The 14,903-nt window shown below is 47.2% G+C and overlaps 1 protein-coding gene across 2 annotated transcripts in view; it reads right to left on the reverse strand.

Moving 5' to 3' along the window:
* QSOX2 (quiescin sulfhydryl oxidase 2) overlaps positions 1-14,903 on the reverse strand; it is a 252,134-nt gene that overhangs the window by 155,861 nt on the left and 81,370 nt on the right. For both annotated transcript variants that reach the window (XM_086921012.1, XM_086921013.1), the window contains one exon: positions 4,653-4,701. In XM_086921012.1, the coding sequence (XP_086777138.1) occupies positions 4,653-4,701 (49 nt within the window). The remainder of the gene's footprint in view (positions 1-4,652; positions 4,702-14,903) is intronic.

Below are 14,903 nucleotides of genomic sequence, written 5' to 3' on the forward strand. Positions count from 1 at the left end.
GTGTGGAGATATGTGATCAAATTTCTTCGATCCCGTGATTAGTCTAGCCGCTGCGTTGAGGCAGGCTTTTAGTGGTGCTGTGGATGTTTTCGGAAGGCCAGATAATGTGGTGCAGCCGTATTCGATCCTCGAGATCACTAATGATTGGATAGCCAGTTTTAGATCCCTCGCTGAGATAAAGGGTTTCAGTTTTCTTAAGTAATTCAGGTGGAAGCGGGCGCTCTTGGCCATTGAGTTAATGTGTTGTTTCATGTCGAGGTTTTCATCTAGCGTGATTCCTAGTGATTTAGCTGAGTTAACTAGGATCGGGGTGCAATTTAGCGCCGTCACCAGTTTAGTCCATTCCTTAACTTCAGATTGGCTCCTTGTCGGTGAGATTAGCAGGAATTCTGTTTTCTGGGTGTTTAGTTTCAAATGGTTCGTTGTTAACCATCTCAGGGCTCTCTTTAACGTCTCGTTTATTCGGTCAATGTCCTCAAGGGAGGTGATCTTCATGTATATTTGCGTGTCATCTGCATACATATGATAGGATATCTGAGATTTTTGAAGGATCTCTGTGAGAGGTTCTACATACAAGTTGAATAGATCGGGGGATAGCGTTGAGCCTTGTGGGACCCCGATTATATTGGGTGTCGGGGAAGATATTACTTGGTTAACCTGGAATCGCTGAGTCCTGTTCTGTAGGAAAGAGTTAAACCATTTCAGCACGTTTCCGGACAAGCCCATCCTATCTTGTAGCCTGGTCATTAGTATTTCGTGCTTTACCGTGTCAAATGCTGATGACAGGTCTAGGAGGATCAGTAGACATGTTTGATTTCGGTCTAGAGCCTGTAGGGCATCATCGACAATATGCAGAATCGCAGTCTCAGTACTGTGCCCTGTTCTGAAACCTGACTGGCAATCATCCAACAGCGAGAACTTGGTGATGTGTTGGCTTAGTTGGCCCTGCACACATTTCTCAATGACTTTGGCCAGTAGAGGGATGTTAGTCACTGGTCGATAGTTGTTTAGGTCTGTTGCCTCAGCTGTCGGTTTTTTGATGATGGGTACTACCTGTCCTGTTTTTAGGCAGTCAGGGAGGATCCCTTGTGCAAGTGAGGCATTTATTATCTCGGTCCAGATTGGAACTAGCGTGTGGCTGATTTCTCTTACACATTTTCCCGGTAGAGGGTCTTGATAGTGGTTGTTTGGTCTCATTTCGGCCAGCGTTTTGGCGATCTTTTCCTGGTCGTATAATTCGAATGTGTCCCAGTTTGCCTTGTTTTTTGTTTGGAGACCCTCTGTTGACGCATTGGTCTCATTTTTAGATGGAGGAAGGGTCATAAGGTTGGCTGCTGCGTTTGTGAGTTCAACTTCTAGCATTTTCGATTTTTCTGTGAAAAATGATGAGAATTCCTCGCAGCTTATGGGGGTTTTTGTGTTCTCTCGAACCGTTTTGGCTAGTTTATTTGATTGTTGTTTTAAGGTCTCGAAGAGTTTTCGTGGTCTGTTTCTGGCATTGTCCAGTTCCGCTCTGATAAATTCTTTTTTGGAGTTGATTATCTTTTTGTTGTAATCTTTTCTTGTTCTTCTGAGAGCTCTCAGCTCGGGTGAGGCGGGATGTTGTCTCCATTTCCTTTCGGCCATTCTCAATTTGCGCCTGTCCTCGTTCAGTGACTCACTAAACCAAGGATTTTTTGGCTTCTCTGAGCAATTTTTCAGTTTTTGGGGCATGGTGTCATTAACGATATTACCGATCACCGTTGTGTAGTGATCGGTCAGCGCATTGACATTTTGCTTATTAATGGGTGGCTTCAGGTCTTTCTCACACCTTTCAACCAGTAGTTCAATATTAGCCTCTTTTGTGTCTCGGATCAGTTTCTTGAGCTTGCGTGGTTGCACGGTCTTTCCCTTTTTCATTGTAGGTATCGTGAATGTTATGATGTGATGGTCGGACCAATCACATGGTTCTATAGCGAGGATTGATGTCTCTGTATTTCTTGAAATAATCCAGTCTAAGGTCGCTCCTTGTGTGTGAGTGGGTTGGTTGCATGCTTGTGTAAGTTTTAGCTCACAAAGGAAGTCTTTAAGCGAGTTGACCAGCTTGTCATTGCCGTCGTTCCAGTGGAGGTTAAAGTCGCCTAGGAATATGTTATTGGCCTCCGAGTTAGAGTTGGTCGTTATGATCTCTATCAATTTCTCTGAGAACTTTGCGTTGTTATATATGATGCATGTAAAACCATGCATGTAATACAACCCCTTGACACAGGTCAATTACCACTTGTCGCACCATTCCCAGCCAGCTTCCTTAAGGAAAACAGTTGGAATATTATCACCCAGGGCTCACCCATGGGAAGCAAAGTCTGTAAGGGGGGGGGATCACAGAGCGATGCAAGTCAATTGGAGAGGTGTGGCTCACTGGTTAGAGGCGGCAGACCCGAGTGCAGAGAACGGCCCGGGACCAGGGTTCGATTCCCGACGCGGCAGGGTCTTGGACCAGGATCAGCGGACTGATAATTCTCGCATCGGTGCCTACTCCGACCAGGGAGCACACTCGGCAACTCTGGGCATTAGCTTGCCTCATCTCCACAACGGCCCCACACAAACGCCGGGGATGCCTGGTTTCACCTTGGAGACCCCCAGGAGGGACTATCTCACAGGGAAAGCCAGGACGGGTTCCCCAGCGGTCTATAGCGCTACGAGGCCTCCGGGTAGCAGTGCGCTTTACAAGACACCACAATTTATTTACAATTGCACCGAGGTTAAGCTTGATCCACTGCCTGCAGGTAGCTGAAGAGAAACGTATTATAGTGTTTGCTCTCGTGGGAAGCTTGAATGTGAACAAAATGAAATGTTGGTCACTCTCTGTGATATGGAGGTTTCCTCTTAAACCTTAAGAGGATGTTCTATGAAGGGCAAATATTGAAAACAAGGTGCATGTGTGAGTGGGAGGGGTCTGCCTCAGGCAGTTCGGATTTAGTGTCCTCTCCTAGCGATGGTTTCCAGACAAAAAGTAGATTTGGTTTAGAGTTAGAGTGAAAACTTGCAATCTTTGTTTAGTACATTGCAAGCACACATCTGCAGATGAAACGGGCTCCAGTCACCAAGGTTGCAAATTTGGAGGGGATGAAAGAGTGGAAAAACACGTAGCATTTGCAAACCAGCCTTGTAATTCAGGTCCTTAGAGAGGATTTTATCTTCAGCAGTCTGTGGCACCTGCTGGCATCTGTAATGTATTGATCAAGTAGCAGCAAATGTTTACAAAGTGGGAAAGGGCTTCAACAGTAGGTTTGTGTTTGCCTCCATATCCTGGCAGAGAAAAGCAGCACACAAGGCATCGGAAAGTAAGGGCGGCTGCCAGCAAATGGTTAGAATACAATGTCTCCCACAAACCGGTTACTCTTGGTTCTGTTATGATGATCATGTTTTCTTCAAACAAAGACAAAGTCCACCTCTACAGTTAAGATGGAAAAATATTTCATGGTTGACATAAATGTCTCTCTACTAGGATTGTTCAATGTTGTCCTAAGTAGACCTTTGAAAAAGTGGCAGCTGGTGTTTCCCACAGGGTCAGGAACTGGACTGTAATCCTTCCCTGCTTTGGGGATGGTGGGCCACTGCCATGCTGAGTGATTGCAAAGGACGGCAGCTGCGATACAGAGGGACAATGCAGCCACTAGACAGAACAGACGAGCAGCAGAACCAAAGATACTACTCTTAAGAGTAACCATCAAGCACAGCCTAAACTGCAGCTCTCTAGCGGGAGGACAGTAGCTCATAGGCAGGAGTAAGACAAGAGGGAACTGTTCCAAGTCTCCTTTGTAGTGTCCGCTGGCTGTGGTCCCTCAGATAGAAAGGAACCAGTGGGACATTGAAAGATACAGAAGAACAGTCCCATACCAAACAGGCTATTTTACAGGAATTAACCATGTACAGAAGTTCCAAATGACTTCCTAAACCCCAGCATCCCTCTGATCTCTTCCACTATGGTATCACTGGGAAGCCTAGGTCGAAAATATATGTGGACTAGTATTTTCATCTTAAGACGGTCTGTCGGAAGCTCCGCCCATTAGGCAGATGCAGTGTCCTCCTGCTTCGCATTTCTGTAATACTGAACAAGGCTGCATCAGAAAGGAATATGTCCTGATGGAACACATGGTCCAGTTGACAAAGCATTTCACACACAAGTAAAATAATAAAAATAGTACTTGGGCTCGATCATTGGTACTTCCAGGAAGGAGCTGGATGCGTTCTTCTGGGGAGGAACTGAACACCCACCCACAAGTTACTGCCTTCCTGGATATTCTCAAACCGTCCACAAATAATGCATGTACCCAAAGTTATTGACAACAAAGGTAGGAGTAAATGTGCAAATTTAGTGGGAAGGACATGAAAGAGTGCAGGGGGAGAATCTCCCCCATAAAAATAGATTATAGGCACAGGAAAAAATAGGCACATGTTTGGCAACAATTTCTGTGCATAAGCCGGGAGATCTTATGAAATCCCATGCCATTAGTGAATTTACAAAAAATATGTAGGAGTAAGGTAAAGCTACGATTGCTAAAGCTACTCCTCTTTTTCTGCCTTGATTCCACAAGAAACACCACCAAACATGTAACACTATTGATGAGAAACATTACATTGCACTTTAAAGCTGGCAGTTATCTTCTTACCTTTGCGGGGCTCTCCTGTTGTAAACTCTTTTGCAAATGCCTGGAAAAACTGCAAAAGAAAAAAAACATTCAATTTTAAAAAACTAGAACCATCAAAACACCAGATCAGTATTTGAAACAAGCATTTACAATGCAATGGTCTCGGCATTATTAAAGGTAGAGCTATTGGCATTGCTCATGACATTTCTTTTTGGTTTTTTTTAAAATCATAAATAAATGGCATTGTTATTTACATTGCCAATAGCTTAATCGCTTGCACATGCGAGACCTATTGCATTAGCACCCACACACAGAGTAAGTAGTAGAGTGAGTAGGAGAGAGTTATTAGTAAAGAGAGTATTGGAGAGCGAGTAGTAAAAAGTGAAAGAGTGAGTATTAAATAGTGAGAGAGTGAGTAGTAAAGAGTCCGAGAGCCACACCTATTTACATGCACAGCCACACCCTTACATATACAAAGTCTATTTTTAGTTTCAGTAGTAAACAAAAAGTAGTATAGAGTGACTAATTATGAGTGAGTAATGTTGAGTAGTAGAGAGTGTAGCAGAGTGTGTAGTACAGTATTACAGTAAGTACTATACATTAGATGCCATTTAGTAGAGTGAGTAGTAGCGAGTAGTTGATATTGAGTATTACAGCGAGTATAGAGTGTTTTGGAGTTGTATAGTAAGTATTCGAGTGAGTATTGATAATATTTGATAGCGAGTAGTATAGAGTTACTATTTGAGTGAGTATTTGTGAGTAGTAGAGAGTGTAGTAAAGGGTGTGGAGTAGAGTGTGCAATAGAGCGTTATAGTGAGTACTGTAGAGTATTTGTGTACTAAAGTGAGTAGGGAGTATTAGAGTTGTTGAATAAGTACTTTAGTAGTAGAGTGAGTAGTAGTGATTAGTTGATATTAAGTACAGTGAGTAGAGTATTAGATATTGGTCCTGTAACTAGTAGAGTGAGTATTGAGAATATTAGAGAGTGAGTAGTAAAGAGTGAGTAGTAGTGTGTAGTAAGTTGTGTGTAGTAGACTTTTTTTGTAGAGTATTACAGTCAGTACCTCACAGCATTTTTTTCTCATTACTAAATCTATTAGGCAGTATTAGAGAGTTGCAGAGTAAGTAGTACAGTATTAGAGTGAGTAGTAGAGAGTGAGTAGTAGAGTATTAGTAGAGAGTTATGAGCGGTACTGCCAAGTGAATATAAACAATACGGTTAACCGATGCGACGGAGGCTAATGTGTATTAAACAGCCGAATAAAAAAAAAAGCAAAGATAATCAATTTGTTCTAGGGTATCGTTCTTAAAAAGAAACCGTTCTCATTCTTCTCACAGCTCACACAGCCCACACAGCCCACGCAGCCCACGCAGCCCACGCAGCCCACGCAGCCCACGCAGCCCACACAGCCCACACAGCCCACACAGCCCACACAGCCCACACAGCCCACACAGCTCACACAGCCCACACAGCTCACACAGCTCACACAGCTCTCACAGCCCTCACAGCCCACACAGCTCTCACAGCCCACACAGCTCTCACAGCCCACACAGCTCTCACAGCCCACACAGCTCTCACAGCTCTCACAGCCCACACAGCTCACACAGCCCACACAGCCCACACAGCTCTCACAGCCCACACAGCTCTCACAGCCCACACAGCTCTCACAGCCCACACAGCCCACACAGCTCACACAGCCCACACAGCTCACACAGCCCACACAGCCCACACAGCCCACACAGCTCACACAGCCCACACAGCTCACACAGCCCACACAGCTCTCACAGCCCACACAGCTCACACAGCCCACACAGCTCTCACAGCTCTCACAGCCCACACAGCTCTCACAGCCCACACAGCTCTCACAGCCCACACAGCTCTCACAGCCCACACAGCTCTCACAGCCCACACAGCTCTCACAGCCCACACAGCTCTCACAGCCCACACAGCTCTCACAGCCCACACAGCTCTCACAGCCCACACAGCTCTCACAGCCCACACAGCTCTCACAGCCCACACAGCTCTCACAGCCCACACAGCTCTCACAGCCCACACAGCTCTCACAGCCCACACAGCTCTCACAGCCCACACAGCTCTCACAGCCCACACAGCTCTCACAGCCCACACAGCTCTCACAGCCCACACAGCTCTCACAGCCCACACAGCTCTCACAGCCCACACAGCCCACACAGTTCCCTTAAGCTTAAAGAAGTTCTACAAGAAAACCGTTGACGTTTTATGCGCAGGGTCCAACTCAACATTTATACAGTGACTGAACGGAACAATATTTAATCAGGAAAACTGCACCCAAATCATAGCGTACTTTGTTTTTTGGGGGGGGGAAGAAAGGGGCGACAAAATGAGTTAATTATAATGCTAAGAGCTAGAAACTTCAAAACGTCTGAGTGGAGATTTGGTTTTGTGACTTACCATTTCTAGAGCATCTTCGTCTCCCGGGGAGGCACTTGGCGGCTGTGCATTCAGTTATTTGACAGAATCAAAATGAGAATTGCCTTTTTGTTCGGGGGGGCGGGTCCCACCGCCATTTTAAAAGATTAGCAGCTGATAAAGCTACCAGAAGGTACTTAGTATAAAGCAGACAGTGTGTGTCCTTGGAGTTTATACCGCCTGCACAACTCTCGTGCTCCATTCCGGCTAACACACGTGCCAAGGCGGGTGTGATGCCAACGTAGGCACGGAGATGCCTGCCAGGGATGTCACGCACTGTTAAAGAGGTGTGACAGAAGAGGCAAGAAGGCCTCGCTCTGCCCTGGCCCACTGGGCACACACCCATGTTTATAAGTGGCACACAGCAATTATGAATCACTATTTTGTGTAGCGCTTAAATGCAAGCGCAGCGATAATTTAACGGTATTTAATCAACAGCAAAATAAAATGCTACACGTGGCCTCCTTGAACCAAATCACACGTTTCGTTGCAGCAGGCACACCAACCAAACATCTCATCAGTAGTGAAAATGAATCACTTGAAAGTAAAGACTTGAACAGATTCACGCATTCAGTAAAATAATCTTCATTAGTTCAGTTTAAGGTGACGAACGGGCAGCTCCAAGGCCCGTCGGCCTTTGGCCCTGCTGCACAGGGCTTTAATCCAAGTATACAGAGAGATCTCTCGGGACAAAGTCACAGCCACAAGAGCGCTTTAAACCAGAGTATGGGTGCGCACTGTATACAGCATAAAGCACCCTGGGTCTGGCTGCCTACCTAGTTCAAGCATTAGCGAGGGCAGGGAAGCAAGCACAGCGAGGGGGGGATCGACTGTCCACTTACTTATTGTTGACTGGCCTGCCTGCTGCCCAGCCTGGAGCCACGATTGTGCAGCAGCACAGACACACTGCCTGCTGCCATTATACTGCCTATGCCAGTGCTGTCTTTTTCCACTCTGAGGCACTGAGATCAGGTCAGCTGAGCTGCTGTCCAGTCTCCACAGTCCTCACCTCTACCGCGGCGCGGCTCCCCCGTCGCAGTCGCGCTCGTCCTCCTGTGGGGGGCTGGCCGCGCAAGCCCAGAGACATTCGCCGGCTCACCCTGACCTCAGCTGCGTGCCGCACATGATGCTGCTAGACGGTTGGGATCCCCCTCCCACCCCCCGGCCGGCCCGGCCTGCCTGGTGCCATCATGATGAGGGAGAGTGAGCAACTGAGTGAGGGAGCCTGCACGCTCACTCAGATTCACTAACTTCCTGTCAGTTCCTGGCAGCCGGACGTGACGCGGGAGTTCCCATACTCCGATACATTGTAGCGCCGGCTCTCAAAGCTGCGCGCTGCTGTTAACTGTTTGCTGGGACACAGGTGGCCAGCACCTCGAGCAGCAGAGAGAGCCACACCGTGACGCGCACAGTCAGTGACCGGTGCCGTTGGCAAAAGACGCTTGGCAGGACTGAGGCAGGTCGGTGCAGGCCACCAAGGAGTCCTAACACACGCAAGGTCATCCCTTCATATTTTCAAGCTGAACAGAATTTGATATAATGAAGAAAATGCTCACCATGCCTCCTTCATCATTGATTCAGTAGCTGCAAGTGGCTGACGCTTGGCAGGACTGAGGCAGGTTGGTGCGGGCAACGGTGCCCCCGAAGACGTCATCAACAAAAACAAAATGGCGGCTGCAAGCATCTGAAAATATTCGGATTCGGGGCCTGTATTTGTTGTTCTGAGTGACGGATGACGTCACTATCGAAAGAATCGCAAAATTTACGCCCCCGTCGAAAGAACTGCAAAACTTACGCCCCCGAATCCGAAAGAGACGTAGTTTTTTTGGAGTGATGCCCCTCTCCTCCAATGGCTGGCCTCCGTTTAGGAAGCCAGCCAATGGAGAAGAGACGGAGGAGAGAGGCGGGTTCAAACATCGTACTAAAGAACATTAATTCTCCTCCCGGAGACTGCGCAAGCGCAGCCTTCTCGGTCCTCAACCTAAAAAGTACATCGGCAATTCGGTCATTTCTGTTTTACTCAACAGAACTCCTCCAGATTGAGATGTAGAACGCAACGGCAGCATGGTGACCGTCATAAATAAATATTTCAAAAATAGATAAACAGATTGTAGACACATGTTAAAGGGAACATTACAAACCTAAGTACTTCTGTATGATTGCAAAGTATAACAAGCATTGGCAAAGCCAACAGGTCTTAGCTATGCGTGATCTATTGGCTTTGAGAACACCCCAGAGACTGCTCGAGTCGCGTGGCAGCTCTGTAGCTTGCAGAAATTTTAAAACTTATTATCCTGATTTTTGCTTTTAAATAATTTGTTTCGCGCTCATGGTCAGCATTGCCAAATATATTTACTTGTGTGTACTTAGAGTGGGGCAGCATTCAGTAGCACTTGTATTTACCCGCATTTAACCTCAGCAGGACGCCCGATCCGTCCCGGCGGGGTCCTACTTCCGGTTGCACGGAGGTCAGCGCTCTAGGCATCCTGCCCACAGTCCCGCCCTTCCACGATTAAAAGTGGGAGCGCAGAACGGTATCGCGCCCAAGTCATAGCCCTGCCTGTCTGCGCCTGTCCGCGCCGGACAAGCGCCGCAAGACGCCGATACCTTACTCCATCACTTAGGTAATCCTGTCTCCCCTTAGCATTTACATAGGCTATGGAGCGAATCGGTTATACTAGGACGGAGCCATTATCTTTTAACACCGTACCATTACCTTGCCTAAATGACTCGAAGCAGAGCACCTCCATCACAGACACAGCACTATCCTGCATATACGGCAACGTACGTTCATTGCCTAAACACGTCCTCCAAATTTGGGCCCTACTTGATCAACAGGCCCCTGACCTATTTTTCATTACCGAGTCTTGGCTCCAGGAGTCATCTCTACCGGACATTGCTTTGGCCTTACCCGAGGATTATAAAATATGCCATCTTGACAGGACAGTAAAAAGGGGTGGAGGGCTTACGATTATTCACAAAGCTGGGCTAAAAGTTAGTATCATTGACTCACACCAGATAGCGGAAGGCGAGTTTCTGATCTTCTTGCTCAAAATTGGTAATAATACCTCTTGGAAAGGTGCTCTAGTATATCGACCACCAGACGCCAAAGCCAATTTTGTTACCAAGCTGGTCGAGCTTATAGCCCCTCATGTTTTGACCAGCTCTAACTTCCTATTATTGGGAGATTTTAACTATCACTTGGAGCTGACCCAAGATCCTCATTCAGTGGAGCTAATAAATAGTTTCCACTCTTTGGATCTAAGGATGTTAGAGACAGGCCCGACACATAAAGCTGGACATACGCTGGATGTAGTGTGTACCAACGCCCAACAATCCAGACTGATAGATCTAGTGCCTATTCTTTGGTCTGACCACAGTCTTATTAATTTCGAAATACAAAGTTATGAAAGGGTATCATCTCACAACAAGAACCTAAAATCCTGCCGTCCGTGGAAAAACATCAATGTCACCGAGTTTGCGGAAATATTTACTCCACCTGATTTGGGTTCTGAATCCCCCATTGATAAAATTGTTTCCGACTTGGATGGAGCTATAGTCAACGCTCTGGACATCATAGCGCCTAAACGACAAATAAAATGCCCCTCGAATAAAGCTCCCTGGTTTACAGATGAGTTAAAGCAAAATAAACAAGAAGCCAGGGTAGCAGAACGCAGATGGAGGAAGACCAAGAGTAACGAAAATAAAACCCTCTATAAATCCCTTCATAAAAGATATATGAATAACATTGCCCTGGCCAAAAAAACATATCTCAATGAAAAGATAAGGAAGGCAGGTAATTCACACAAGGAACTATACGCTATAGTGAAAGGATTTACTTCTCCCCTGCAATGCCAACTATCTACCCCTGAATCTCAGAAATGGGCAGACACACTTGCCTCATATTTTAAGGATAAAATCGATGCCATCCATAGGACCTTTCCCAATGAACCCATTGACAGGGTGCGGGCAATCCAGAATGAACCCTTCAATCCTCTGAACTCTCCTTGCGACTACAAGCTCAATAAATTCAATCCAATCACAGAGGAAGAGGTAAATATCAGGCTGAATAAAGCTAAATCAGGCTCTCCCAACGACGTTGCTTCCGTTCAGATCCTGACCAAACTTGGCCCCGCACTGGGGCCAATCGTAACCAACATCTTTAATGTATCACTTAACCAAGCTACTGTCCCCTCCGTTTGGAAGGAAGCTTTGATCCAACCCATCCTGAAACAAGCATTTACAATGCAATGGTCTCGGCATTGTTAAAGTTAGAGCTATTGGCATTGCTCATGACATTATTTTTATTTATGTTTTTGTTTTTAAAACATAAATAAATGACATTGTCATTTACAATGCTAATAGCTCTAACTTTTGCAATGCCGAGACCGTTGCATTGTAAATGCTTGTAATTAGAGTGTGTGAAGCCGCTAGGAGCGCAGCCCTTCCTGGAAATGGGCCTGCTCGGGAAATCCTAATTACTGGAGGATTAGAGGCTTGAGCGCTAACAGCGCCAAAGCCTGTGCCTGTACAACCAGCCTATAACTCCAGCAGCCGGGCTCGATCATTACAGAGATCGAAGGGATACCCCGAGCAAGATCTGTCGATCGATAAAGAACAACGTCCGGCACCCGAGAACTCTAATAACTTGAGACGGATTGATTCGGGCATCTTTAGTATGCTACAAGCAACATGTTGGGCCACATGCTGCACTGCACGTCAGTGCGCAATGCAAACCTACGAGTCATGTTGTGCACCGCTGCGATGAACGGAGCAGTCCTCGCTGTTTATGTGCCCCAAGCTCCTCACAGCTTGCACAGGCACTCTGAACTCCTCTCGCTTGTTAATATTAGTCCTGGTATGTCTTAAAGACAGAATGCCCCAATTATTATTCTGTGTCACTGCGAGGCAGCGGTATAGCAAGCGAGAATGCTGTGATGCATCATAATAAAGGGAGAGCCATGAGGCTACACGAAGGGAATAAAGGTATCAACTGTTAATGTACCGAAACTACTCACAGTAGGCATATGTGCTTTATTCTCTCCCTGGCTGCACACAAGGATGTGGAGTAACGGCCAGAGCTGTTGACTTTGAGGTTTGAGTCTCGGCGTCGGCTCAACATCCTGTGATTCTGGCCAAATAATCTCCCCGTGTCTACCAATATATGAATGTGTCCTTGTGTAATGTAACTGCGGCTCATGTAAAGCGCTCCAATACCCCGCTATATAAAATTGCCACAAAAAATGTACACCACTCTAACAGACTGTGTGCTGTCTAAGATCCTGGGATGCCCTTGTAGCTCAAGTCCCCCAGGAGTTGCTGTTTCCATTTCGGCAGGGATGCAGGGTCGAGGCATTGTCGTACCCTGCTGCGACCTGGAACAAAGGCCCCTGGTTCTCGGAACGCAATCGCTGGGACAGAGCTGCACTGGGACGGAGACAGCATTTTCACGGAGAGCAGAGGGACTCGCTATGATCACTGGTCATTTGCCTGCTGGGCCACGAAGTAAGCGCTTGGTGCCGGGCAGTGCTGCAAACATACCGGGAGACCCGGGTCCTTCCAGGCGGGTCCTACTACTTTACTCACTTCGCATTGGAAAAACAAGAGGAGGAGCCGAAGAAAGAAAACAAACACTTACATCGTCCTCGCGCGCTCCGTGGACGGCCGCAGCCGGTCCTGCAGTAAGGGGCACGGCGCATGCGTAAGCCCGAAACCTTCCATGGGGCACGGCGCATGCGCAAGCAGCGGGAGGTATAGCTAGCGTCTCAGCTTCCGAGGAGGACAGCGCGTTCGCGCGCGCGTGGCCGGCGCAAATCGCCTTGCGCGCTGCCAGGACTGTCCTTCTCGGAAGCTGAGCCGCTAACAATAGATCTCTGGCGAGAGCGAGCTTTGCTCGCTTCTAGCCGAGACCTAAAAAAGCTTCGGGCGTGCGTATCTTTTCTGTGTGTTTTAGCTACCCAAGGCTAGGAGGAGGGGTGGGGGCTGCTTGAGGAGGGAGGGGGCTGGTGAACCTGTTGAACTGCAGAGTTTGAAACTAGAGAGCACCAAAGCAAGCCGAGTCCGGCTCTCAATCCGGATCAAAGGTGGTTTTTGGGTAGAAACCCCTCTCTTCGGGACCACACAGAGGTAAGGACACCGGCGCCCGCGGCTCTTAATAAAATATGTATTCAGGCCTGTACAGCTAAGCCGTTAGGATGTTTTCCGCTCTCGGTGGTTGGCGTGGTTTGGTCCATTCAGAAGGAATTTGGTTTTCTAGTTGTTTTTAATTTTGTTTTTTTTTCAACTCACCATGGACTTTGTTTGCTCGGTACAAATGGCGGTGGGCTGTGTTTGCTCTGGTGCGTAGCTGGGACAAGTCAGATTTGGTTGGTGTGGTTGGTACCAGGTTCGTGTCTCGGTAATGACGCTGAACATCCTGTGATTCATGGCAAATCACTTCATCACCCCTTGCCTGCCGCTTTCTTGCCCTTTTGGTGAGTCTAGGACATGCATGCCAATATTTTCAAACTAGGAAGAGGAACATTTTGGAGAAAAAAAATCAAGACCGATAAATCATTTTTGGACTAGAGAGAGTCGGTAAACAAGTTCTAACCTGTTTGGAGGGTCACCGGAGACAAGTTTGATAAAGAATGTACAGATCACTAACGGCAAATCCTGAGTGCTGTGTTTTAGTCTGTACCTGTATGTCCAGTCCTAAAGCGTGTTTGAGTTGCGAAAATGGCAAGCGCTGCCCAGAATCTTTCTCCTTTGTTTGGAGAGAACTGGCGTTGAAAGGCGTACTTCTGTCTCTAGCCTCCCTTTCGCCATTTCGTATCAAACAGTCCGACTATATATGTGCTAAAATCCTCTTGGGCTTGGTATATTCTGGCATTGCAGAGATCATAGATATTTTGTTTTTATTTTTTAAATGTATGCCCACGCATAGCTGCGAACTTTCAAAGGCCCATGTGTGATGTGCTGCTCCAATCCAGTTTTTCTTTGAATTATGGGACTTCTAGTCCTGCTTAATAATGGGTTAAACAAGACCTCAAGTCCCAGATTTTAGGGGAAATAAAGTGGACTGGAGCTGGACATTAGGCATAGAAATGTGAACGTTGGCATGGCAGTTATGTCCACCGTGACGAGAGGGAGGTAAACATACCCCCTAAGAAGCTTTTGGATTTACGGATAGCCCCTCCCCATTTGCTTCAGTTAATGACCTGTGCCAGGAGGCGGGGTCTGCTCAGTATACAGGAAGTACCCCCTACCTACTTGTAGGCACTTCCTGAACAACAGACAGACTGTTCCGTTTTCTTCGTAGAAAGCCGACCCCAACAGAGGCCTTTGTGTATTTTGGTCGCTAAAAGGGACCGCAGGCTGTTGCACTCTGACAGTATTGTGCTGTCATTTTCGATCGTACCTAGTGCGTTTTGGGTGCTGTAGTTTTGATTCTGATAACGATTTGCAGCAGAAAGGCACGGGTCTGAAATGCTTTCCTGGTGGATAAAGTTGTCTTAAGGAGATAATGTATGTGTTTTTAAAACTGTAGGTGGCGCTCGAGACTCACAGCCCCAGTCCCCCATAAGGAAGAAGCCTCAGATGTCCAGGCCACAAGGGTCAGCAAGCTGTAGTCCGGAGGCGCGTCGTTCTAGGTCACAAAGGCTGGTCCTGTCCGGTTTTAGATTTTTTGAGTGCCTTTTAGGAGGGACAAGTTGCAGCTTTTCCGTGGGGGCAGTGCTCCATGCCTCTAGGGGGAGGCTGGGGAATAAGGCTAAAGGTCGCCAGAGGCATTCTGTCCTGTCAAGGGCGGGGGGGGGGGGTATATTTGCTGGTCACATGGGCCT

This window comes from Lissotriton vulgaris, chromosome 5 (assembly GCF_964263255.1).
Source record: "Lissotriton vulgaris chromosome 5, aLisVul1.2, whole genome shotgun sequence".
NCBI lineage: Eukaryota > Metazoa > Chordata > Amphibia > Caudata > Salamandridae > Lissotriton > Lissotriton vulgaris.